At 37.1% G+C, this 27673-nt stretch overlaps 1 protein-coding gene across 1 annotated transcript; it reads right to left on the bottom strand.

Annotated features, from left to right (window-relative positions):
* Positions 1-4778: 4778 nt before the first annotated feature.
* LOC125863846 (uncharacterized) lies at positions 4779-12201 on the bottom strand. The gene is made up of 3 exons (XM_049543829.1): positions 11864-12201; positions 11447-11695; positions 4779-4848 (listed from the first exon to the last, which is right to left on the bottom strand). The coding sequence occupies exons 1-3, from the start codon at positions 12199-12201 to the stop codon at positions 4779-4781; spliced, it is 657 nt and encodes a 218-aa protein (XP_049399786.1).
* Between the last annotated feature and the right edge of the window lie 15472 nt (positions 12202-27673).

Raw genomic sequence — 27673 nt, 5'->3', positions numbered from 1 at the left:
GACTTGCTAAACGTGAAGGTTCTCTTGTGGGAAGATGGACTTGCTAAACGTGAAGCCCCCACTCTCATTTTTCATATTCACTCGGTGTTAAGCTCTAACTCCCTTTTTAAACATCTTTAACCCTTTATTTAACTTTAGTTCATAAAATAGGCTTGAGGGACTTAATCCCTCATATGATATAGCTCAAAGGTTTCTAAGATGAGAATGACCTTTCATCATAGAACCTACATTATGTGAGAATGACATTTCACATAGTCACGCCATATTCATAACATAGTCTAGTTAAGTGTACAATTGAGGAAACCTTTCAAGAGACTCACTTTCACTAGAATATCATAAACCTTATTCATTCATTCATTCATGTGTGTGTACATATGTGAGAAAGCCTTTCACATAAACACCTTTATACAACACATATTCACACCTTGTTAATCATACACTTTGCATGCATAATAAGATGTAAGGGTGCATATAAGAGTTAACCTTTCAATAGACACCATAACACATCATATTCATAGCTATACATGTAGAGTGTGTGTGCGCATATTGGTCCTCATAGTGACATAATATCAACAATATTGATATTAGTGCACTTCCCTTCAATGGATCACAACACATTCACAATGTCCCCAAATCATGAGCAATTTACATATAAAGCCCTCTAGGGATTCTAGACCACACACCCACAGTTCATCATAGGAGACAAGAACACATTCAACATTGAATAGGTACTCCTAACATGCATATGATCACACATTCATATAGGGGTCATATAAGTAGGGGTCATTCCACAATAGTACTTAACATAATCAATCATGTAGACCACACCTTATCCCTAACATTATCATTCACATTATACTCCTCATCATCAACACACTTTAAACATCATGCTAGCATTGAGGATTTCATACATAACCTTCATAGCACAACTTCATAAGCATATGCATCATGATCATCAATTCACTTCACATATGTTGCCTTCAAGGCCATGATCTCAACATGCATAGTTAGACAAGAAGTAAACACCGCCATCATAAGTGGACCAAACCACACAACATCAATTCTCATACTATAGACTAGAAGTTAGGTTAACTTACCAATTCTCCAATCCTTGATAACCATGGATAAATCCTGACCAATTCATAACCAATTGACATAGATAGCAATAGGAACCAACAATGTAATTCAATAACATAAACATAATCCAAGTACAATTCTATAAACAAAGGGATCAACCCATAACTTTGCGCATAAGGCCATAATTCTAAACTCATCAATATACCAACAATTCAACATGAATAAGTATAGATAATCATACGAAACATCAATTCAATCTAATCTAAACATAATTTCACCAATAAAAATCATATTCACAAAGACCCACATCATAAGCGATTTTTCGAGAATTTGGGGATCATGGGTTCATCAAGAATTCCTTTGAAAATTATCTTAAAAAGCTTAATCCACATTAATTCATCAATAGAATTATTTAGAAAATCGTTTGACAAAGGACCCATGTTTAGATTGAAAATTGGGAATTTGGTCTTCGAATCAGTTTTGAAAATCTTTGATAGAACTCCTTGAATGAGAGGTTATTCAAGAATCAAGAGTTACCATACCTTAATTATTGAAGATCTGTGAAATTGACGAACAAATCAGTTGAAAACCCATCTTCTAGCTTGAGCTTTATCAAGGTCTTCAATGGAGTTTTTGAGAGAATTTAGTTTGAGAGGAAAGGATCAATTTGAAGAATGGGGTATAATTCTAAGTTTTGGGGTTTTACCAAACCTAACATACCCTAAAATAGGTAGAATAACCGTTTATAATAATTCCCCAAACTACCCCTCACTTAGTTAGACCTTTTAAACAAGTCAAACTTGAGTTTTATTTTCGCAGATTTGGTCGGGGAATTAGTCCGCGATGCAGAGGTGTTCCCACAAGTTTCTGGAAATTAAATTTTGAGACTGTAGAGTCTACGGTATCTCCGCGATGCGAAACCACTTTTTGGCCATTGGTGGAGCAGGTCCGCAACGTGGAGCCACTCCCTCCATGCACAACTTCAAGCTGCCTTGGCAGCTTGATTGGCCAATGGATGGGGTCCTCCTCGGGGACCATTAGGGTGGTCCCAGGGAGTCGTACCCGAACATTTTGACCCTAAAAACATTTATTAACACACTTGGGTCGCCTCCACTGATTTTAGATACCAAACAACACATAAAAAGATGAACAACATACTAGAACACACCAACACGTAAAACACTAGTTTCCAAACATCTTGGTCGTCCCTTGACATTTGACTTCCAAACTCTTTAAAACTGACTAAAACGGCTATTATTCATTATTTTAACAAGTTATTAATGCATAAAACCCATGTGAGGCTCTACTTTATCCTACTTCATTTTGAGGGTTGTTACAAGTCTACTCTGACTGAACTGTAATGGGTTGATTTATACAACCTCTCAACAATAACCCAAATGGAACCATATTTCCCCCAAGTCTTGGGTTGTCCCATAAAGTAATCCATGGCTATCCTCTCCCACTTCCATTTAGGAAAATGAGCATCCTCTAAAGTAAACCTTCATACCTTTAGTGTTCATAGTTTACATATTGACAATTTTGGCACCTGGAAATATACTCTGCAATGTCCTTCTACATATTTTCCACAAATAAAGTAGCCTCAATACCCTATATATCTTGGTCACACCAAGATAAATAAAATAGTGAGAACCATAAGCCTCTACCAACACACTCTGGATCAAATCACCAACTCGAGGAACACAAATCCTTCCTCTAAACTAGAACACCCCATCAATATTGAGTGTGTCATCTTGGGTTTCCCCATACACCACCTTAACTTTGAGCTTGGCCAACTTTTTATCCTCAAATTATTTAGTCATGAATTTCTCTTTGAAGGTGGGTCTAACCTCAATATTGGCTAGCACCCCACTAATCTCAACGATACACAACCACATAAACTTAGACTCCAAAGTCTGAATTTCCTTGTCTAATGGTCGTTTTGATATTCCGAAGCAAGTGAAACTGCCCATGCTAACTGTCTTCCAGCTCAATATGTCTTCCACCATATTAGTTGTACCCGAATTATATTGTAAGGCCAAATCATAACCCTTGAGAAACTCCATCCATCTTCTGGAAGTACAAGTTATGACATTCTTTTCCAAGATCAACACACCTCCCAAACCCGAATGTGAAGCATCATAATAAATAATAGAATCATTGCCTTTTGTCAACAATGTCAAGATTGGCATTGTAATCAAAATATCCTTGAACTTTTGAAAGCTCTCTTCACATTTATTTGACCACTCGAAAGTTACCTCCTATTAAGTCAACCTATTCAAGTGTGTGGATATAGAAGAAATGTTCTTGAGAAACCTGTGATAATTGTTATCAATCCCCCAAAACATCTGACTTCTCTAGGACGAACTCAATTATTAACTACCTCTATATTTTTGGATCTACCATTGATAAATGCTCAATTATACCTCATCCAATTCAAGGTGTAGGTGATCGTAATCTAGTGTAAACCTAAGAAAGAGTTGGGATCGATCCCACATGGAGTGATACGGTATATAATTCAATTACGAAGTGAAAGACATGTTCTAATCGATTGTAGGAATAGAAATTATCGAAATCATTTAGGTAAATCAAAGGGATTGACAACAAGTGTCTAAAGAGAGGGTAAGGTTTGTTAGTTAAAAACTGTGTTAAACATGAGAGTAATCAAGTAGATAAGGGATACTTGGGGATGAGATCGATTAAAGGTTAATTTTTCTATACGCGTAATTATATTTTACTAACAATTACTGAATCATAGTGGATAGTTAGACTATAGATGCAATAGCTTTCTCTCATACAACTATTACGAATAAAGCGAGTTCTCTCGAACCTCGACAAGCAAAATAATATAAACTGCCCAATACCTCAATTAATCTACTCTCGAGCTAGATTGGTAGGATCAAGATTAGATTCACTCTCTTGAATTGAATCAATGAATACCCAATCACTACAATCATCAATCAATAACCTTAGTTCTAAAACCTCTTTCTAAAGCAAGACTAGAACATTAAGTTAGAATTGCATTTGAAACTACAATTCATGCGTTAATACACAACTATTAATTAAACCCAGGTCAAATCTGCAATTAAATCAGTAAAAAATAATGCCTATAAGCTAATTAAGACAATTAATCACATAATCACACCCCTAAGAATGGGGGTTTTAGCCACACGTCATAAAAAGTAAGAAATCAATACCAATTATGTTCTCCATAAGCTGGGTATTAATCTCTAAATCTTTATAATGCTTCAATTTAGCTTCAATTGCAAAACCCAACTACAAACTACTAGAAAACTCCTAAAAACTAAGAAAATTAATGTCCAAAACAAAAGAGCTAAGTTCGACAATGGTAGGATTGCTCAGGATCTTCAGAATGTCCTTTCCTATTTTTTGGAAAACAATTTATACACTTTCAAAAGCCTTCAGGGTCACTTGGCGGAGTTAGTCGACCATTGCTGACCAAGTCGACGATTCACCAATGGCTCATTTCCATCGCTAGTTTGTCTTGACTTTTCATCTTTCTAACCCTATAACTTTAGGCGATCAAAGCCTTTGTGATCGATCCAGTCGACGGTTCGCCAAAGGTCCAAATCCTTCGCTTAGTTGGCCTCTCCCCGAGGTTGGCAGTCTTTAACTTTAGGCGAGCTGAACTTCCACTCGGTGAGTCACCGAGTGGATTTGGTGATTATTAGTATTTACTATGTTCAGCTTTTTTCATCTTTTCCACTCATTTTTGCTCGATAATGTCCTTGCCTTGCTCTTTTGCCTTTATATCTGCAAGTTAGCATTAACACAAAGGCATCGATGACACTAATATTATGAAAAACAAGCCCTAAATGAGTCAAAATCCCAGATTCATCAACCATCACCACTTCTTTTGAAACTACATACCCAAGAAAGGCATGTGAAGGCATCAATTATTCATAGTTATAAAATTTGGCATACAATTTATGTTTCCAAGGATACCTAGAAAATTACAAAGACGGTCTGCATATTCCACCTCTCTCTTGGAGTAAATCAAAACATCATAGAGAAAAACAATAAAAACAGAATCCAAGAATGTCTTAGACATTTATTCATCAAACTCATAAAGGTTGCAGAAGCATTAGTCGACCCATACCGTGTCCCAAAGGATGACTTAGGTATGTACCCATGCCTAATCTTTAACTAATGGTACCTTGACCTCAAATCAATCTTAGAAAAGATAGACGCACCATACTTTCAAAAAAATCATCCATGTGAGGCAAGAGATTCTTATTCCAAATGGTAACCTTATTCATTGCCAGTAGCCTATACGTACACATCCTCATACTACCATAATTTTTCTTCACAAACAATACAAGAGCATCCCAAGGAGAAGTACTAGGATGAAAAAAACCCTTATCAAGAAATTCCTAAAGCTGAATCTTAATCTCTCTCAACTCTACTAGAACCATGCGATAGGGAGGAAAATAGATTGTCTGAGTGTTTGACTCCAACTAAATACAGAATTTTATATCCCTATTTGGAGGGCATGCTAGGAAGATTTATAGGAAATACCTCTAAAAACTCGAAAACCATAGGACATACTCAATGGAAGGAGACTCTGCACTAATATCTCAAATAAGAGCCAAATAGGCAACCCACCCTACCCTACTTAGTTTTCTAGCCTGAATAAATGATATAATATTTCAATGGATTAAGCATGTACACCCCTTCCCAGTCCAATATTTCCCTCCTTGGCATATCTGGAGTCATTGTCTTAGAATTATAATTTATCACATCAAAATAAGGGGATAATTAACGCATACCCAAGATCACATCAAAGTCTAGCATGTATAAAATGACTAAATCTATTCAAGTTTATAGGTCAATAAATAACAAAGAACAATCATGATGCACATGGGTTAGTACAACCGACTTTCCAACAGGGGTAGCAACATATATAGGGGCATGAAATGACAAAAACCTAGTGAAAACATATGATGCCTTCACTAAGCTTCGTCCTTATTATGGTGAACCCACCTTCTTGGATGCGCTGCTCCTCTCCCTGACCATTACCATGGCCTCCACAGCCTCCTTGATTACCTTATCATCCATCTTATGGACGTCCTCTACCATGATTACTTCCACCCGCTAAACCACTACTCCATTCTGCTGCTGAACTTGACCAACAGTTTATCTGCGAGGGAATTCCCTCTTAAATTTCCTAAAGTCGGTGAGGGATGTAGATTCTGAAACCCCTACTCTCCAGTTGGTCCCCATTGTTAACGAGCTTCCGAAAGTGTTCCCAGATGGCTTACCTCGTATTCCTCTCGAGAGGGAAATAGACTTTGGTATTGACCTTCTCCCAAATACGCAACCTATTTCTATTCCTCTTTACCGAATGGCTAATACGGTAAAATTACATCTTCCTGAAGATGTATAAATGATTGTTGTAAAATAAAGAACCCAATTTGTAGGTTGGGGTCAATCCCACAAAGAATACGATTTAGAATTAAACTTAACTCACTATTATATTCCTTTAGTCAACTTATTTCCGAGATGAGTAAGTAATGGGGGGGCGGTTGTGAAATAAATAACTTGATTCTTGTTAAGTAACAAGCGAGAAGGATTCGAACTTTGTTGTTTTCAATGAGAGAGAGAAACTAAGGTGTATGTGTTCCCCATAAGCTCTTAATCCAGTAATCCTAATAATAGTAATCATTTCCTAGTGTATCACATGTAAATGGGTAAAATATGTATCCCTAAGTGACTGGTCCTCCAAGTAGGGAATTTCACTCCGCACCTTAGTCTGGTTACGTGCGTATAATTAACTAACCCTTACTTTAACCTTACATTAGACTTCACATCAATGTATGGCTTAGTTTTCACCTCGCACCAATTGACATTAGACTATTAGATAGTATCACACTAAATCTCTGTTGATAATTTTTTTCTTATTAACTACCTCCTTGGTCCAGCAAGTAGCAACAAGGCGAGTTCTAAGCGTGCACTCGTTAAAAAGACTTTTAAGCGAAAGAATTACCAATGTATGCATTAACACTATTCAAGAATTACTTAGTTATTATTCATACATTGTTAATTGCTCATTGTTCCCACAACCCTATTTGTGGATTTAGTTACTCATGCTTGGAAGAACACAATTCATATTTGTAGAAGAAGAATTCATGAGCTTACATAATGAGTAGAAGAAACCTGTAATCTCCAATGGAAATTCAAAGCTAAAATCTTTATAAACCTAAAATCCGGAAAACAAATTGCTAAAGTTTGCAAGTTAATTCCCAAGAAAATACTAAGAACTAAAAGTTAAGAATAATGTCTAACCCACAAAAATAAGGTTTACATACTCTATTTATAGAAAAACTTGTCCTAAACAAAAAGGAAATGAAATAAGGAAATAAAACTTCTAGACGCGACTTCGATCGACAAGACCGATCTACGGACCGTGGTTAGATGTATGGTCCGTAGGTCCCTTCTGTAGCTTGATACTTAGAACATTTTACACAAAGGCTGGAACCTTCAACTCTCAGATGCACACGACAGGTGTGTCGTACAGACTGTAGGGGTCCCCTTCCGTGGCTCCACACTTAGAACTTTTCATCGGGTACTAGAACTCCAAATCTTTGATCTCATTAATACGCTCAAATTACACCTCCCTAAAGAAGTATAAGTGATTGTTGTCAAGTAAAGAACCCTACTAGTAGGTTGGGGTCGATCCCATGAGGAATATGGTTTAGACTTAAACTTAACTCACTATTATATTCGTTTAGTCAACTTATTTCCGAGACAAGTAAAGGGGGGGGGGGTTGTGTAACAAATAACTGATTGTTTTTTAGAGAACAAGTGAGCAAGATTCAAACTTTGGTTGTTATCAATGAGAGAGAGAAACTAGGGTGTATTTGTTCCTCATAAGCTCATAAAGCGGTAATCCTAATAATAGTAATCATATCCTAGTGTATCATATGCAAATTGGTAAGCTATGTATCCCTAAGTGCTTGGTCCGCCAAATAGGAAATTTGACTCATCATCTTAGTCTGGCTACGTGTGTATAATTTACTAACCCTTACATTTACCTCATATTAGACATCACATCAATGTATGGCTTAATTTTCACCCTCTCACCAATTGACATTAGACTATTAGATAGTATCACACTAAATCTCTGTTGATAATTCTTTTCTTATTAACTACCTCATTGGTCCGGCAAGTAGCAACAAGGCGAGTTCTAACGCGTGGACTCGTTAAAAAGACTTCTAAATGAAAAAATTATCAATGCATGCATTAACACTATTCAAGATTACTTAGTTATTATTCGTACTTTTTAATTGCTCATTGTTCCCACAACCCTATTTGTGGATTTAGTTACTCATGCTTGGAAGAACACAATTCTTATTTGTAGAAGAAGAATTCATGAACTTACGTAATGAGTAGAAGAAACCCATAATCTCCAATGGAAATTCAAAGCTAAAATCTTTATAAACCTAAAATCCGAAAAAAAAATTGCTAAAGTTTGCAAGTTAATTCCCAAGAAAATACCAAGAACTAAAAGATAAGAATAATGTCTAACCCCCAAAACTGAGGTTTACATACTATATTTATAGAAAAACTTGTCCTAAATAAATAGGAAATGAGATAAGGAAATAAACTCCTTGACGCGGCTTCGATCGACGAGACTGACCTACGGACCGTGGATCGACCTACGATCCTTAGTCTCTTTCGTAGCTCAAGAGTTAGACTTGAGCTTGCTAGGAAACAAGCGCAACCTGGAGTTGAATAGAAGCACCAGATCACCCACAACAAATTCACGTTTTTCAATCTTTTGATCATGATACTTCTTCATCTTCCCCTTGTACAAGGCTGAAATTTCCTGAGCTCTTAAGCAAAACTCATCGAGCTCATTCATGTCAATTACTCTCTGATTCGATATGGAGCCCCAATCCAAATTCAACTTCATTAGCTCCCACATAGCCTTATGCTCTAGCTCTATCGGAAAATGGCAAGACTTTCCATATACAAGTGAATAGGGGTACATACCTAAGGGAGTCTTGGACGCGGTGCAATAGGCCCATAGAGCATCATCAAGCCTCCTTGATCAATCGGTTCTACTAGCATTCACAGTCTTAGGAAGAATCTGCTTGATCTCTCTGTTAGACACTTCAACTTTCCCACTAGACTGGATAGTAAGGAGTGGCTACATTATGCCGGACACTATATTTCTCAAGCAGCGTCTTGAACAACCAAATCTGGAGAAGATACTCTTTTTCAGGAATATGGTGACACTTTTACCTTCATTCTTGAAAAGTGCAATTGCTTCCACCCACTTTGAGACATAATCAACCGCAACAAGAATATACTTCATCCCATGAGAGCTCACAAATGGACACATAAAATCAATGCCCCATATATCAAACAACTTAATCACCAATATCGAATTCATAGGAAGTTCTTGCTTTTTTGAAATTCCTCCTTCTCTTTGGCAACGGTCACAAGACTTGGTGAAATCATGAGTATCTTCGTGGATGGTAGGCCAGTAATACCCACACTGCAAGATTTTATGCGTCCGAATACCACTATGATTCCCACCAACAGATGATGAATGACACGCCTCTAGTATACTCATCATCTCAACCTCGGGCACAAAATGACGAATAATCCCATCAGCACAAATAAAGAACAAATAAGGCTCATCCCAAAAGAACTTATTCACATCATGCATAATTTTTTTCCTTTGGTGAAAAAATAAATCTGATGGAACCAGATCACTTGGCAACTAGTTACCTGTTCGTCTGGAAAAGAGTCATCAATTTCAGCCCGATCTCCTAGCTTGAGCATAACTTCTTCCTCTAATCTGGGCAAGTGATCGGCAACTTGATTTTCTATCCCCTTTCTATCTTTCGCCTCAAAATCAAACTCTTGCAGCAACAACACCCATCTGATCAACCTCGGTTTTGCATCCTTCGTATCCATCAAATACCTCAATGCAGAATGGTTAGTATGCACTATGACCTTAGTACTAAGCAAGTAGGATCAAAAATTTTTAATGCGAAAACCACGACATGGAGTTCCTATTCAGTCATTGTATAGTTCTTTTGAGCCACATTTAGAGCTTTGCTAGCATAGTAAATAGGATGAAGAATCTTCTCTCGCCTCTGTCCCAAAACCACACCAAGCGCCACTCCACTCGCATCACACATTACCTCAAACGGTTGCCTCTAATCCGGTGAAATAATAATAGGTGCGAAAACTAGCTTTTCCTTCAACTCTCCAAATGCTTTCATATAAGCATCATCAAAATCGAACTTACACTATTTTTCGAGAAATTTCCACAATGGATGTGCAATCTTGGAGAAATCCTTGATGAACATCCTATAGAAGCATGCATGCCCAAGAAAACTTCTAACACCTTTAACAGAGATAGGTGGTGGAAGCTGTTCTATTACCTGGACTTTTGCTCTATCAACCTTAATACCCTGCTCAGAAATCTAATGACCCAGAACTATTTCTTCTTTCACCATAAAGTGGCACTTTTCCCAATTGAGCACAAGATTGCACTCTTCACACTGTTTAAGTACCTCGACCAAATGATCCAAACAACCATCAAATGAGTAACCTACCATAGAGAAATCATCCATAAATATCTCAATACTGTTCTCCACCATATTAGAGAATATCGACATCATGCAATGTTGGAGGTCGCTGGAGCATTACACAACCCAAATGACATTTGTTTAAAGGCAAAAGTCCCGTAAGGGCAAGTGAATGTGGTCTTCTATTTGTCTTCTAAAGCTATGGAGATTTGATTATAGCCTCAATACCCATCAAGAAAGTAATACCATTACATACCAGCAAGGCGGTCCAATATCTGATCCATGAACGACGTTGGGAATTGGTCCTTTTCTGTCCAAGTATTTAGTTTCTAGTAGTCCATGCATACTCTCCATCCAGTAACTGGCCGCATCGGAAAAAGCTCATTTTTCACATTAGGAACCATAGCGATCCCACCTTTCTTGGTCACACACGAAACATGTCAAACCCAACTACTATCTGCAATGGGGTAAATGACTCCATCATCCAACCACTTGATAATTTCCTTTTTCATGACCTCTTGCATAGGTGGATTCAGTCTCCTTTGGTGCTCAATACTAGGTTTGTGATCCAGCATGAGTTGGATTATATGAGAACAAATGCCAGGAGGAATCCTAATAATGTCCCCAGTAGTCCACCCAATAGCTTGCTTGAACCTCTTTAAGACAAAACCAATGCATCTACTTGTATGTCATTCAAATCTGCTGCAATGATGACTCGTAAAGTACGTTCTTTCCCCAAGAATACATACTTTAAATGTGATGGTAGAGATTTAAGCTCCAATTTTGGAGCCTCTTCGACAGACGGTTTTGTGAGTGGAGAGTCGCGATTCTTCATATCTAACTCAAGCTTTTTTGGTTTGGAACGAAATTCGAACTTATCAAATGCGGCGACCAATTCATCACAGTCTTCAATACCATCACCCTTAAAATTCATCATTACCGCTGCCAGTTCATCAACACCCAACCTCTCTTCAATAGACACATCAGAACCTTGCTCCACAAAATGATTTACCACTGGTACTGACTTGAGATCTCTTTCCTGTTTCATGGACCTACAGATATTAAAAGTTACCTCTTTAGTATTCAATCAAAACTTCATCTGCCTTTTTTCATATCGACCAAGGTGTGCCCAGTAGCAAGGAATGGTCTCCCAAGGATGAACCTCAAAATCAACCTCATAATCAAGTATCACAAAATCCACAAAAAAAATAAACGACTACGCTTTCACAAGTACATATTGGAGCACACCAATGGGCCTCTTCACAGTTCTATAGATCATAAGTAATCGCATTGCAATCGATTTTGGAGTCCCTAAATCCAACTTCTTGTAAATAGACAGTGGCATTAGATTAATGCTAGCACCCAAATCACACAACACCTTAGTAAAATGCAATAACCCCACGGTACATGGAATAGTGAAGGCACCAGGATCCTCCTTCTTCTGCACAAGTGACCTCGTAGCAATAGCACTAAAATCTAGCAACCTATCATCATCTTCAAAACTAACGATCCTTTTCTTAGTCACCAAATCCTTCATAAATTCCGCATACCTAGGCATCTGCTCCAAAGCTTCTATCAACGGGACATTGATGAAAAGTTATTTCAACATAGCGATAAACCTATGGTATTTTCCTTCCTCATTCTTCTTCACCAACCTTAGTGGGAATGGAGGTGAAGGTCTAGACATGGGCACAACTGTTTGAGTTATCTCTGCTTCCTTCTCTATAGTATTCTTAGACTCTCCACTAACCTCAATCTCATCATCATCTTTCTCAACCACAACTTCAACATTAGACGACATAGGTGGATCAATGGTTTGTTTACCCCCTAGAGTAGTGACTGCCATACAATGCCCCAACATTCTTCGGATTTTGGATGGTGTTGCTAGGAAGTGTGCTAAGATGACGTGGGTTTACGGTAGTAGACAACTGATTCATCTGCAACTCAAGTTTCTTGACCGACACTGCATGGGCTTCAACCTTTTAATCAATACCAGACAAGTCATTCTGCACCTCCTTCACATTCTCATCAGTCGAATTAATCCTTTTCATCCTCTTCTACATCATATCCTCAGTACGGGACATACTACCCCCAACTTCCCTATTTACAGATTGTTGATTTGGAGTAGGAACATAAGGCCCAACCCTATTATTTATGTTGCCATAGTTGTTCTGGTTGTAGTTGTTGTCGCGATTGTAGTTCCCATCCTGAACATATTGGCCCTCTCGATTGTAGTTGCCATAGTTTTGACCTTGGATTCCTTTCCCTTGGTGCCAATTATCCAAGTTGGAACCTTAGGCATTGGCTCGAAAACCCTCCGTCTGATCATTCACCAAATAAGCATCCATTTCATAGTAACATTCCTCAACCGGTGGTGGGAGAATCCTAGTCACGTAATTCACCACATTTAACTTTTCTAGACCTCCGCTTACATGCTTCAATACCAAACCCAGTTCTGTCCTTATCTGAGACATCTCCTCACGAATATCATCGGCAGATTGAAGTGGAAAAGTGCTTCTCCCGATTTCTGACTTTCTGCTGCTCTAGGCTTTATTGTTTCAGGAGATTTTCTCCAATTTCTCAGCGATTTGCTCAAAAGTGCACTCACCATATGATTCCTCTGTGATAGTATCAAGCACAACCTTGCTATTGTCATCTTGACCTCTATAGAAGTATTTTTTTAGCGACTCATCATCAATGCGGTGATTTGGAACACTTCTTATGAATGCGTTGAACCTATCCCACGAACTACTCACAGACTCTCCAAGTAGTGCCACGAAGTTGTTGAGTTTATCTTCGTGGTTCAGATTCTTTGACAATGGAAACTACAAACCCTTGTGCAATTGATCCCATGAATGAATGGAGTTATATGGGAGCTCAAAAAATAATACCGCAGAATCACCGGTCAACGATAGAGGGAAAACTCTCAACCCTATGACATCTATGTCCAATTCTAGTCGACCCATGCAACCCTTACAAACAATCCTCAACTTGGCCATGTGCCCATGCGGATCCTCCGATGCCATATGAGAAAACAAACCCCTCGATGTAAGCATCTGCATCAGACTACTAGTCACCACGAATGTATGCCCCGGAGGTTGATCAGGTAGAACAATAGGTCCTTCGGATTCAATGGTATTGAAGTCGACCCTATAGTTATCACGCAACATTGGTTCTGGTGGATTCTTTATTCTAAATACATATCCCAATAGATTTCCACCATAATCCTCATCATGCTCATATACAACCCCAAGAGGCTGCAACTCAACTCCATCATATAGATTTTCTCTGAGAGGATTGACTTGGATCCCTTGATTATTGATCTTTCGCAAAGTTTTGAACAACTCTTGATTGTATGGAGTCAGTGGTGCGGCTCAACTTCGTGTACTTGGCATACACTAGAGTAAGAACCTGAGAGAAACAAAAACAAATGAAAAAGTAAAATTAAGAAATAATTAACTAAAGTTCAATAATGTAGTTAAACTATATCTAAAAGCTTTATTCCATGGCAATGGCGCCAAAATTTGATATGCTCAAATTACACCTCCCTTAAGAAGTATAAGCAATCGTTGTCAAATAAAGAACCCAACTAGTAGGTTCTGGTTGATCCCACGAGGAACATCGTTTAGACTTAAACTTAACTCACTATTATATTTGTTTACCTCATATTAGACATCACATCAATGTATGACTTAGTTTTCACCCTCGCACCAATTGACATTAGACTATTAGATAGTATCACATTAAATCTCTGTTGATAATTCTTTTCTTATTAACTACCTCTTTTGTCCGGCACGTAGCAACAAGGTGAGTTCTAATGCGTGCACTCATTAAAAAGACTTCTAAACGAAAGATTTATCAATGCATGCATCAACACTATTAAAGAATTACTTAGTTATTATTCATACTTTGTTAATCGCCCATGGTTCCCTTAACCCTATTTGTGGATTTAGTTACTCATGCTTGGAAGAACACAATTCATATTTTTAGAAGAAGAATTCATGTGAGTAGAAGAAAGTCGTAATCTCCAAGATAAATTCAAATTAAAATCTTTATTAACCGAAATCTGGAAATCAAATTCCTAATGTTTGCAAGTTAATTCCCAAGAACTAAAAGTTAACAGTAATGTCTAACCCCCAAAAATGAGGTTTCCATACACTATTTATAGAAAAATTTGTCCTAACCAAAAAGTAAACGAAATAAGGAAATAAATTTTTGGACTTGGCTTCGATCGACGAGACTGACCTATGGAACATGGATCGACCTACGGTCTATAGGTCCCTTCCGTAGCTCAAGACTCAGACTTTTCCTCAGAAGCTGGAACCTTCAATTTTAAGGCACAAACGATAAAAACGTGCAGTACAGACGATAGGTTTATCTACGGTCCATGGGTCCCCTTCCGTGGCTCCACACATAGAACTTTTTCTCAGGTACTGGAACTCAAAATCTCTAAATTAATTGACGGTTGTGCAGGACGACTCGTGGGTCTACCTACTGTCCGTCACTCTCTTTCATAGTTCCACACTTGGTCATATTTCCCTGACAATCATTCCACACCAACCCAACGACGGACCGTGAGTGGACCTACGGTCCTTAGGTAACTTCTGTGGGTGGCCACTTCTGTAGAATTTCTGATGTGTCTCTCTCGACCTCGTCCAAGTCTATTTCCTACAAAAATAGCACAATAAACATTAGTTCTAATACAAAATGGTCCTAGACACGCACAACTCTTAAGGAAAATGTATTAAAAATACCGTAAACTCATGGTATATCACTCATCGACGGATGCGCAAGACGGCTCGTGGGTCGACCTACACTTCTTCATTGGCCTTTGTTGTTCCACACTAAGTTAGACTTCCATGATGATCATTCCACACCAACCCATGATGGACCGTGACTTGACCTAAGGTCTGTAGGTCACCTCCATGGGTGGATCCTTCTGCAGAAATTCAGTTGTCATCTCTCTCGACCACATCAAAGCCTATTTCCCTCAAATATGACAGAATAAACATTAATTCTAATACAAAATGGCCCTAGACACACACAACTCTTAAGTGAAATTTATTAAAAATACCCTAAAATCACGGTATATCAACACCTTTAACTTAAACTTGTTGTTTGTCCTCAAGCGACGCACTAAGACTCTAAACGACACCTGTGTAGAAGCAGACATTCAATATCAAGCAGTCACATGGCTAGTTCAATCCATTCCATTTTCTTAGTGCAAATCATTCTCTTAGACTCAACAAGCTAACTCAATATCTGACAAAGATCAACCGATAGACACCCTAACATACACTTTTCATAATCACAAAGATACCAACTTTCCGACAATGAAACTAGTTCCCTCACTTCAAATGAAATACTTTTCACATAGAAGATATGAATTGAAGAGATTTAGGATTCATTCAACACTCACGCTCAGAAGTGAATTCAAGTACAGTTAGTGCTCAATACCATAGGTTTGCCCTTATTTTCACTGCTTAGACTTTCCAAACTATTTGCTAAAATTACTATAGGACTTTCTTAGCTTGTAACGTAGGCTCGGGGTTAGGTGTGGTACATTTGGATACTTTTTAGTGACTTTCTGGCCTCTTTGACATTACATTGGCTTTTTTTACCTCTTCTTTGACCTATTTTTGGCATCCTTTTATTTTACTTTCTTTCCCTTTACTCTTTTCAACATGGATGTGACTTTTGACATTGTGACTGTTATTTTTTTTTTACTTTCTTCTTTTTCTTTCCCTTTATTTTTCTTTATTTCTTTCCACACTTTCACTTATCATATTTTTTTCTTTTTCGCACAAAGTCACATCCTCTTTATTTCTTTTCTTCTTTTCAGCACACAACTCTTTCCATACCCTTTTTTATTTTGGTTTCCTCTTTCATAGCCACCCTCAACTTATGGATTTTGCATTAGTTGAGGTGCACAATGTCCGATGTAGAACCAGGGACAAGATCAAGGTAACTTTTGGCTTAGACACCCTCAACTAAGGATTTTGGCGTAAGTCAAGGTGCACATGTCCAAGGAGGGACCAGGTCCAAGACAATATTTTAAGGGAAGGTGAGTTAGGTGCATCAAAAGAAATGGTCTATTTAAGGCTCAAATATTTAGATCAAAAGGGAATAATTCTTTCATTTGGTTAGATCATTTTACTCTTAAGTGGATTAATTTGAACAATGACCTATAATCACTTCCCAACTTCTAGCCTAGATCATCATAGCAGGACCAACGGGGCAAGTTCTAGATTGGCACAAACTCTCTGAACATTCAACTTTTCTTACACACCCTTGGCACATTGCTTCACTATCGGATTATCATATTACCCAGTTCAAGTTTTAGCGTAAGTCAAAAGGTCAAAACAGTTTCTTATCAAGTCATATTGAGATCCAACACATTCAACTTATCAAGACTATCGATCTAGAACATTTCATCATTTTTGGACAGGGATTATTATTTTACGCTTTTTATGCCATCATGCTTGAATTTTTCTAGTAACTCCTAAACATGTCGGTTCAATAGATATTAAAAGAGTCGCTTGGGGAAAAAGAACATAGGCAAGAAAACCCCAAGAGAGGATTATGAGTTGGGTTACTTAGACTTTGCCCTATCACTCACAATCCATTTAACCCCCCCCCCAAAAAAAATAGAGTGTGATTGTCCCCAATGCACAAAATGTAAAAGAGAAAGGATTAGGTGAAGCAAACCTATATCACATATGCGTCGAAGACCTCTCAACAAGTTGGTGGGTCCGATTTCTGAGAGCCTACTAGATTAAAAATTGGGTCACCCTCAGTAGTGCCCGCATCTACAATCTCAGAACCCTCAGTAGTGCTACCATCTACTCTCGTCGCACCATCAGTAGTGCTCATGCTGCTAGAGGCACCAACACCAATCTCCCTAGCCCGTTGCTGGTGCGTCTCCTCTTCAACTATGGATGCTCTCCGGGCCACCTCAAACTCCTAGCGCTCCCTCTTGTTCGCTGTCCCAGCCTCAGTGTCATCAGAAGTCTGACTGGAGCGGGGGCACTTCCCAACATGATGAGAAGAATCAGAAGGTAGCATCTAATCTCTAAATAATTCATCCAACACCGTATTATCAACCAGTGTTGTAGGGGCAGGCTCAGGCTCACTCTCTGGTGGAGCTAGGAGGGCATCAAGATCAACTCGGAGACTCACTAACTCTGTCCAGAAAACTAAGACATTATTGGTGGGGCCTGGTCGCTCTAACAAGCGCAACTTAAATGCATCAACGCGCTGGTGAACGGCCTGAATCTTACGGTCCAACATCTGCTCCATCTGCTGCTCAACTCTAGTCACGGACTCCTCAATCTCACGCTGCATCCAAGGCATCACATGCTGAAGTAGTGTAGCCATCTAGGCCTCCGGCTTCTGGACACGGTCTAGAGGAAGGGTAGCAGACCCTGAAGAGTGAGTGGCTCTGGAGGAGCTTGGGGCATTACTGGTGGCCGGAGAATGGCTTGAGGGGCAGGCTCCTCACCCTATATCTGCTCTACATCTTTTACCAAGTCAACTCCTAATGGTGGCATATTGCTCTTTGTAAGGTGCAGCTACATTGGCCTCATTTTGAATCAGGCCGATATCAAGCGTCTTGGTCGCCTAAAGCAGCTTGTCACAATGCCAAACAGGTACTCCAACATCCCTGTGCAGCTGAAAAAATGAGGCATGGGAAAGGTAAGATGGTGGTGGCTTTGAAGGCCCTCTCGTGTATCTCCACAATCAACATGCAAACAAATTCCATCTCCAACTCAGCAACTAAGGATGCAACCATAATTGTGCGGTCCCATGTGAGTACATTGTCTGCCATAGTAGGGGACACCCAGTTCTGCACCAACTACCAAAAGAATTTGGCCACAAAAGTCAGGGTGGCCTTCTTTATATTCAAGCTCGGGGTGCTGACCCACTCAGTGCACTCTCCGTCTGTACCAAGGTGACAAACTAACCAGTGCAATAGAGTCTCCCAATGATCTGCATTCCTCTAGAATACCCCACTCCAAACATTGTCCCCACGATAGTCAAACTCGGCTGTGTTGATTGGTAGAGTGTAGCCCAAGCCATAGAGAAACCTGAGGAGAGTGCTCCCAAATATGTCAACTCAAACCCCGTGCACTAGTGTAGATGTTAATAGAGGCTGAGCGGCGGGCTTGGCCTATTTATCAATCGAACCTCTGAGGGTGGCTGCGTAGAAAGCATAGAACTCCCTGATGATCTCCTCGATGAAACACCCTGGGCTACGGGCCATCCACTTAAACTTGTGCATCTGGAAGAGATCATAGATGGCGGGTGCAGTATGGAGGCTGCCTGTAAGAACCTGACGCTCTACGGTGACCAGTCGATGCATCCTCTCCTTCTCAGTCAGCATGCGGGCATCACTGTATATCTGGAACATGCTACTCACACACCATCAGTTGGGCTCGTCTGGATTTGTTGGAGTCTCAGAACTATGACGTGTGGTGACATCTCTTACACTATCAGCCTTAGAGGATAAGGCGTTGGCACCATTAGAAATGGAGCAGGATGCAGAGCCGGAGTTGTAGAGAGAAGCGGACTCAGAGCCAGCCAGTGAACTGATCGGTGTATCCCCCTCATCAGACTGGGTGTAGTGACCACATCTAAAATCACCTGTCAGGTTTGATTTTGTATAGTGGGTGGTGCAGAGGGGGATGTCCTAGTAGTAGGTGGGACATATGCAGGATCAGTCTCCGCATCAGTATCCTCATCGATAAGCCAAACATTTGGTGTCACTAATTTCAACTTGCCCTATGCGGCATAAGTCGGAGCTTTCTTGGGAGCCATGGTACCTGTGTAGGCTTAGTTATGTCACGACCCAGGGATACTCCCTCGATATAACACAGCGTACTCGACCCCGAAGGGGTCTCATACAAACCTCATAGCATATCTTGAACATAAGAGCATAGGAAAATAATGCGGAATTTAAAACTTTTCTTTACAATTGAATTCTTTTATAAAATGAGAGAGAGTCTATAACACCATGTCTCAAACCATCTATAATACTTGGATTAGAACTCTTGAATACAATACTAGGGACGTAGCCCTTACATAAGTCTAAAACATAAAATAAAGACATAAAGGACATATGGTCAAGTCCTCGAATACTATGAGGACTCACCAATCTTCTTCTTCTTGATCTACTCTGGTCCTAGCCACAAAGATGGAATCGAATATCTCTAAACCCTACACTTATAGGAAATGTAGAAAGATGGGGTTAGCACAAAATGTACATAAAAATCCTTAAAACATGCATAAAAGGGACATTTTATTTGGAACCATGCTATATGCCATTTTTGAACATTACCTTTGAAATAGTTGGAGAATGTAGCTCATAATACTAATCATGTACAATTCATCATAACATAAAGGATATCATCATAAACACAGGCATAGTCTCCAACATAAACATAATACATATCCCAACCTTCACAAGACATAGTTCATACACATAGTCAAATACCAAAATCATTTCATCATAATAGAACTACCACATAGGCAACCCTAAGCTATACTTGTGCAATGAATAGACAGGATCCCATAATCCCATCTACACTAAGTACCACCTTACGGACACCACGCTCATACTTATCATGCTTTGCTCTCATCCATAGTCAACAATCATAGACAAGGAAACATTCATCTTCATATCTTATAATAATTAAAGTTACTCTTAGCATCAATCCATATCAATAATACATATATCATATATCTTCATAGCATAAGGAAACCATACCATAACCCATTTACAAGTCTACGTGTGCAATGTATAAGTGAAGTCCCATACCCCCACTCACACTAAGTAAACTCATGAAAAGGTCATAAGTATAGACCATGTTCATGTTCATGTTCATAGTTCATAGTTCATATAAAGCATGCATTAACTCATAATCATCATGTCATAAGGGAAACCTACCATGCCCACTCTCAAAGCCTACTTGCACAATGCATGAATGAAGTCACATACCCCCATTCACACTAAGTAGTACCTCTTGGGGAACTATACTAAATAACCCATGTTCTTGTTCTTGTTCATGTTACTTGTTCATGTCATGGTTCATGTTCTTGTCATGTACAGAATAAGCCTTAACCGACATAGACAATGTGAGCTACATGGAATCCTGTGTCATGCCCTACACTGAAAAGAGGTGTCCTACTTGCCTAAGTTAGACCTAACATGTTAAGCTTATAGGTGGATCCATTAGCGAAGAGCCTATGTGGGCATATAGTTATGGGATAGGGATATTGCTCCTAGAAACCCCACCTATTGCATTAAGGGGATACCTTCCATCTCATGAGTTTACTTTAGATGACTCGGCCTATTGCATTAACGGGAGGGCCTTCACCTCACTTACCATATCCATTTGGTGCTAGGCATAATTCCCTTTAATATTCATGTTAATCCTTTACTTAAGTTCATTGTTTATGGAAGGGTGACTTAACACACAATCCAATACAATATCATGGTAGCTCATGGATTCATTAGGTGAGAATAGCTTTTTCAACCTTAGAATCATTAATATGTGAGTAAACTTTTCACATCATGTTCATAGTATTAAAGAGAATAGCCTTTCCATCAACACAACAAAATTATCATAGTCCTAGACAATTCATTCATAGTCATGTGTAAGGGTAAGGGGAGAATGACCTGTCAACAACTACCACAATTACACAATAGTCATAGGATCTTCACTTTCTAACTGAATCATGAGTTCATACACAATTCTTGTCAACATGTTCAAACCCTCATAATTTTCCCTTCAAGGGCTATGAATCAACTCAAACCAAACATTTAGAATTAGCACATTAGATAAGAGGACTATCAAGATTCAATAATACAATCAACATCTTAGTTATGTTAGTCATGTTCATACATGGGTGTGTATGTGTGTGTGATTGTCCTTCCAATGACACAACAACAAAATTATCATAATAAACACTTTATTCTCAAAGTATTCATATACATCCACATAATATCATAATAATGCATACACCTCATTTCTTGCATTCAAGGGTCATATTGAGTCAACACATCTATCATTCAATACATGAAACATAGATACAATCATGCCTCAAGTAGTCCATTCACTTCATGAATAAACTCATGTGATCATACTATAGGTCATGTGGGTGAATTCTTTTCACAATAGGGCCATATATAACTCAATATACATAATAGCTTCCTTCTTGAAGCCTTAACACCCTTAGTTTATTCATTTTAGCTTTTACTCTTAAAGCTCATCTTCATGTTACAATCCTTACAGTCAAGCAATGCCTCACATGATCATCATGTATACCTAATTTTCAAGGTAACCTAACCACATGACTCATTCTTGATCAATTATAGTCGTGTAGAATACATATAATCTCAATCTCAATACTACACAACCATGATCCATCATATAAGCGCTAATCAATTAGTTCATGTCCCCAAGCTTTACTCATAATAAATTCATGTATTGGTGATCTAATCTTGGGAAATTCATCAAGAAGTTCATCAATCTTAGAAGGTCGCATCTAAACCCTCAATTCGCCTCTTTCATGACATAACCCTAGACTATATCAATTTCATCATAAGATCTTAAGTTAATCAAGTATACATATTCAATTATACTAAAATGATGCAATATCACCATAATCTACTCACATCCAATCAATTAGACCAACTTGCAACAACATTCATAATGTAATGAAAAACCATACCTAGGATTGGGGAACTCGTGGATTCTTGAGGAATTAAAGTTAAAATCATGTAAAATAGATAATATATTCATAAAAAATCATAATTAAACCTTTAAAAGAAACTTTTAAAGGAATCCATGGGGTTGAGTTGAAACCCTACCTATTTTGGTTTTCTAGATTTGAGATAAAAGCTTTTGAAGGGACTCCTTGGGTGATAGCGATGAGAACTGCCATACCTTAGGTGTAGTCCAACCAAATTCATATGAAAAATCACCCTTCTTCAAACTTGAACATGGTCTCCTTCTTTGTTCTTCAATGGAGGTTATAGAGAGAAGTTTTTGGAGAGGAGGCTGTTTTGGGATTTTGTTACACCCCGTAAAAACTAGTTGGACCAAGCTAGGATCTAATAGAATCTAGTAGGTGATTTTAGAGCCTCACATGTAAGTTTATAGTTGGAAACTTTTCTAAATGATAAATTATGGCTTTTGAATTTAGTTTCGTGATTTTAGAGGTCAAACGTCAAGAAACTACTATAACGTCCGGAAACTAGTCATTTGAACTAGTGTGTTCTAGTGTCTTGTCGTTGAAATTTGGTGTGTTGTTTCAGGACTAAAACTTGTATAAATGGTTCCCCTTCTTATATGGACATGTTTAGGGGTTAAACGTTTGGGTACGACTCCCCAAAGACCACTCGAAGGGTCCTTGACGATGGCCCCAAAAACAGTCTACTAAAGCAGCCTTTGGTGGTCTACGGTTGCTATCTATGTTCAGTAGATCAATCCACGCCCCGTAGGTCATGGGCGTGGATGAGGACTTAGACTAGGGAGGCTTTTCTTCAATTTTGAGCCCCATCCCCAATCTACGGAGGCACAGTACAGCCCGTAGACCCATCCACGATCCGTGGATGGGCAATCATAGATGCTGCCAACTTTTGGAGTATTAGTTTTAAGTTGATGATTTGATGTTTAGTTGGTTGATTTATTAAAGGATTATGGGGTTGGTTATTTAGTTACTTAATCACCCATTTAAGCTAAAAATACCCTAAATTAAGTCATGGAATCGTTTGGGACCAAGACCCCCAAAACAGTTCACTAAGACAGTTTTGAGGTGACCTACGGAGGGCCATTGACGGCTTGTAGGTTGGTTGACGCCCCGTAGGTCAAGAACGTAGGTCCATACTTAGGTTTTTTAGAGGCCTGCAACAATTAGAATCCCAGATTCAAACCACGAGACCAAACCACGGACAGTAGATCAATCTACGGTCCGTGGACGGCCAAACGTAGATGCAGCCAGTTTTTCAGTTTTTTGTTTTGAGTTAGAAGTTAGTGGTTGGGTTAGTTATTAATTAGGGGTTAATATAGGTAAGTTAATGAGTTAAATTAACACCTATATAAGTATAATATAACCCCCCCCCCAAACTAATCACTTTAAATCATTCATCTAAAGACCCCCAAATTACTCTCTAAGAAATCCTCTCTCTAGAATAGAAGAAGAAGAAGAAGAGGGGCAGCATCTAGGTCATTTCTCCATCGGATTCAAGCTTTTTTTGAGGCTTTTATTTAATGTATGTAAATCTCCTTCATCCATGGGTTCTTCCACCCATGGAGCCCCCATAGATACCCCTCAATTGTGAATCCAAAATACCCCAATCTAGTTAGGGTTGTGATCACACTATGGGTAAGGCTTGATTGTGATTCCAAAGTAGTGGATAGCATTAAATTATGTTTGATTTATGTTTTTATGATGATTATATGATGTTTTCATGTGAATTACTTGATGAACCCCAATCTAAGTTTTTGAAGGTGATCACTGTGGATTTAGGCCATTAGAGGCAACATTGAATGTTCTAAATAAAATACTCACCTACCAAACTATCAGCTACCACATCATCACTTCCATGAATCCACTAACTACCAGTTTCGCATCAAAAAATTTCTTACCGTGTCTCTTATTATCCATAGCTCTGATACCATTTTTTGGTGCGGAACTGGTAGTTAGTGAATTCATGGAAGTGATGATGTGGTAGCTGATAGTTTGGTAGGTGAGTATTTTATTTCAGAGCTATGGATAATAAGAAACACGGTAAGAAACATACAAGTAGAAAATTAAGAAAAATAAGAAGAAAATTAAATAAATTATATCCGGAATATAAACAACTTAATATCACAAAGACTGATAATGAAAAATTAGATCAATTAATAAATAATATATCTAAAATAGAACATAAATATATTCAATACCTAAAAATACAATGAATAACAAGAATAGCGAATATAGACAAAAACTTAATGAAGTAATTATAGAAAAACGACAAGAATTAGAACATAGGCAAAATAGACTTAATAGTAATATATTTGCAGGAATTTGTCACAAATCTATACTAGCACAAAGAAAGACTATTTTTTATCTAGAAATACAAATAAATAACTTAGAATATAAACTACAACATAATTTATAAATGAATAAAGAAGAATACGCAATAGATGAAAAAACATATGAAAATTATGACGGATTAAAAATAAAGATAATATTTTCTAATCTAGGAAGAAGATATAAGAAAATAGGTGATAATATAAGTTTAATGTTAGAAAAAGAAACGGTAAAACTAGAAGATAGTTTAACTGCTATGGTAAGAATAACAAAAGAAAATGAAGAAATAGATAGAAGAACGGAAATTGAAAAAATAAAACAACAAGCAAAAAAGGAAGTACAACAATTAGAAGAAGTAAAAAATACTAAAATAATAGAGCTAGAAAAAGAGCTAGCAATATTAAAAGAAATGTATGAAATTAAACAAAAAGAAAAAGAACAAAAAACAAAATTAGCAAATGAGATAATTAAAATTAAAGAAAAATTGCAATTACAAGATGAATTAGAAGAAAAAGAAGAAAATAACCAAGATAATCTACCCGAAATAAGAGTTGATGAAATAAACGATGATGATCTAGAACAACATTCGGAAACAAGTGAAACATATACGGAACTTTTAGCAAATATAGATAATACAAAGAATTTAGAAGTAAATGCAGAAGACGTAGACATGGACGAAAAACCTAGCACATCAGGAGTAAAAAACCCAAAAAATTTTAATCCAAAATATTATAATAAAAATTATGAACAATATAATAAAGAAAAAACTACATGGGATAAAAGATTAAATAAAAAATGGACGCCTAAACCAATAACTGGACAACATGAATTTTTAGATTTAGACTGTGTAGCAGACATAAATAAAACAATCCAATTATGGGTAGGATACATATCAAAACAATTAATAGATAACAAGATAGTAATAGCAGAGGCACCAGGATACATAGAAAGAACAATTATAGGAACAGTAAAATTATGGCTACAAAATTTAACAAATGAAAGCTTAACAACTTTAAGAAATAATAAAAAATTTGATGGTGAAATAGCCACTACAACCATGGAAATATTATATAAATACGAAATAGCTATAAGAAATGAATTTAGTAGTATGACAACAGAGGTAGAAGAACAAAATAAAGAAAAAATCATAAATCGGAATCTAATGACAAAATTAGCAATATGTAATATGTGTTACATAGATGAATATACATGTGCATTTAGAGAATACTATTATAAAGGAACATATAGCATAGAAGAAGGTAAAGAAATAAGAAAATTATATTTTACAAAATTACCAGAACCTTTTAATTCAAAAATAATAAAAAGTTGGAATGAAGCAGAATTAACAGATACCTTAGGAGCTAGAATAAAATTCTTACAACGATGGTTTATAGAACTATGTGAAAAACATAAAGAAGAAATAAAAATGGAAAAAATATTAGTAAAAAACTTGGCATGTTGCAAAAATAAGACAGCACCCCAATTTGGTTGTACGGATAGATATTATAAAAATAAAAAGAAATATAATAAAAAATATAGATCAAAATATAAATATAAAAAACCAAGAAGAAGGTACTATGTAAAAAACTACAAAACCAAAAGACCATATAGACCAAAAAGAAAACTAACGGAATGTACTTGTTATAATTGTGGAAAATTAGGACATATAGCTAGAGATTGTAAATTACCTAAAAATCCAAAGAAAAAACAAATATCAGAAATAATAATAGACGATGAAAAATATACACAAATAGAGTACGTAGATTATGAATTAGAAAGCAATGATAGTATATATGAATTATCGGAAAATGAAATAGAAAATAGCTCAGTAATAGAATCGGATAATGAATACGATATCAATGACTGAAAAAGATATACAAATAATAACTAAAGAAAAATATCAAGATGAAGAATCGACAGAACAAAAAATAATATTTGATAATAATATATTTGAGCAAATAAAAGGAAAAGAATTAGACCTAAGTGTAGCAAAAATATTCGAAATACCAACAATAAGAAACTGGTTTAAACGACAAAAAGAAGAATATTACGTAGTAAGTCAAAGAGAACATATCATAGATTGCAAATACACTAAAGGAAAAGCTAAAATACCAATAATAAATAAACGAATAATAAATAAAGAAATACAAGATATTAAGGCTAAAAATCCAATTAAATATGTACATTTAGGAGGAACAGAAATATTAATAAAAGCATGTTTTAGAGAAGGAATAGATACACCCATAGAAATATACTTAGCAGATGATAGAATTATACAACCTATAGAAAAAAGCATAATAAGTGCGGTAAAAGGTAACCTCATATACCAAAAATTTAAATTTATAATAAGTGCTAATTACTCAGTAGCAGTAAATGACAGAAATATAGATAAATCATTAGTATTATATTGGAAAATGTCAGGAATAGAACTAGCCCCGGGAAGTAAAATATTTACAGCTAGATGTAAAAACTTATATGTTTTAACGACAAAACACAAAATAACAGCAAAAAATAAAATAAATAAAATAAAAATAGAAGATCCCTTTGAAAGAATAGTTACAGTCATAGATAAAAATGATTATAGTTATAATGAAATTGATATAGAAGAAGATTTAGAAATAGTAAAAGAAAGACTAAGCACATCGAAAAGAATAAACAATGAGATACCCCAAATATCATCAAAAATGAGTACCTCAAGGAGAATAGATAAAACCCCACTAAAATCAATGGAAGAAGACATAAAACCATATCATTACTACATCACGGGAATAATGGAACAACGAAAATATTTAATACTAATAGATACAGGACGAGAAGAAAATTATATTACAAGAGAATTAGTGACGGAAGATGAAATAATAACTATTGAACAATCATGCTCCGAACTACCAAAAGCATTAATATATACCGAAGAAACTACAGAAAAGGAAATAATCATCGGAGGAGTA

Source organism: Solanum stenotomum, chromosome 5 (genome assembly GCF_019186545.1).
Source record: "Solanum stenotomum isolate F172 chromosome 5, ASM1918654v1, whole genome shotgun sequence".
Lineage (NCBI taxonomy): Eukaryota > Viridiplantae > Streptophyta > Magnoliopsida > Solanales > Solanaceae > Solanum > Solanum stenotomum.
Note: the sequence above shows the minus strand (reverse complement) of the source record. Positions and strands in the feature narration are given on the sequence as shown.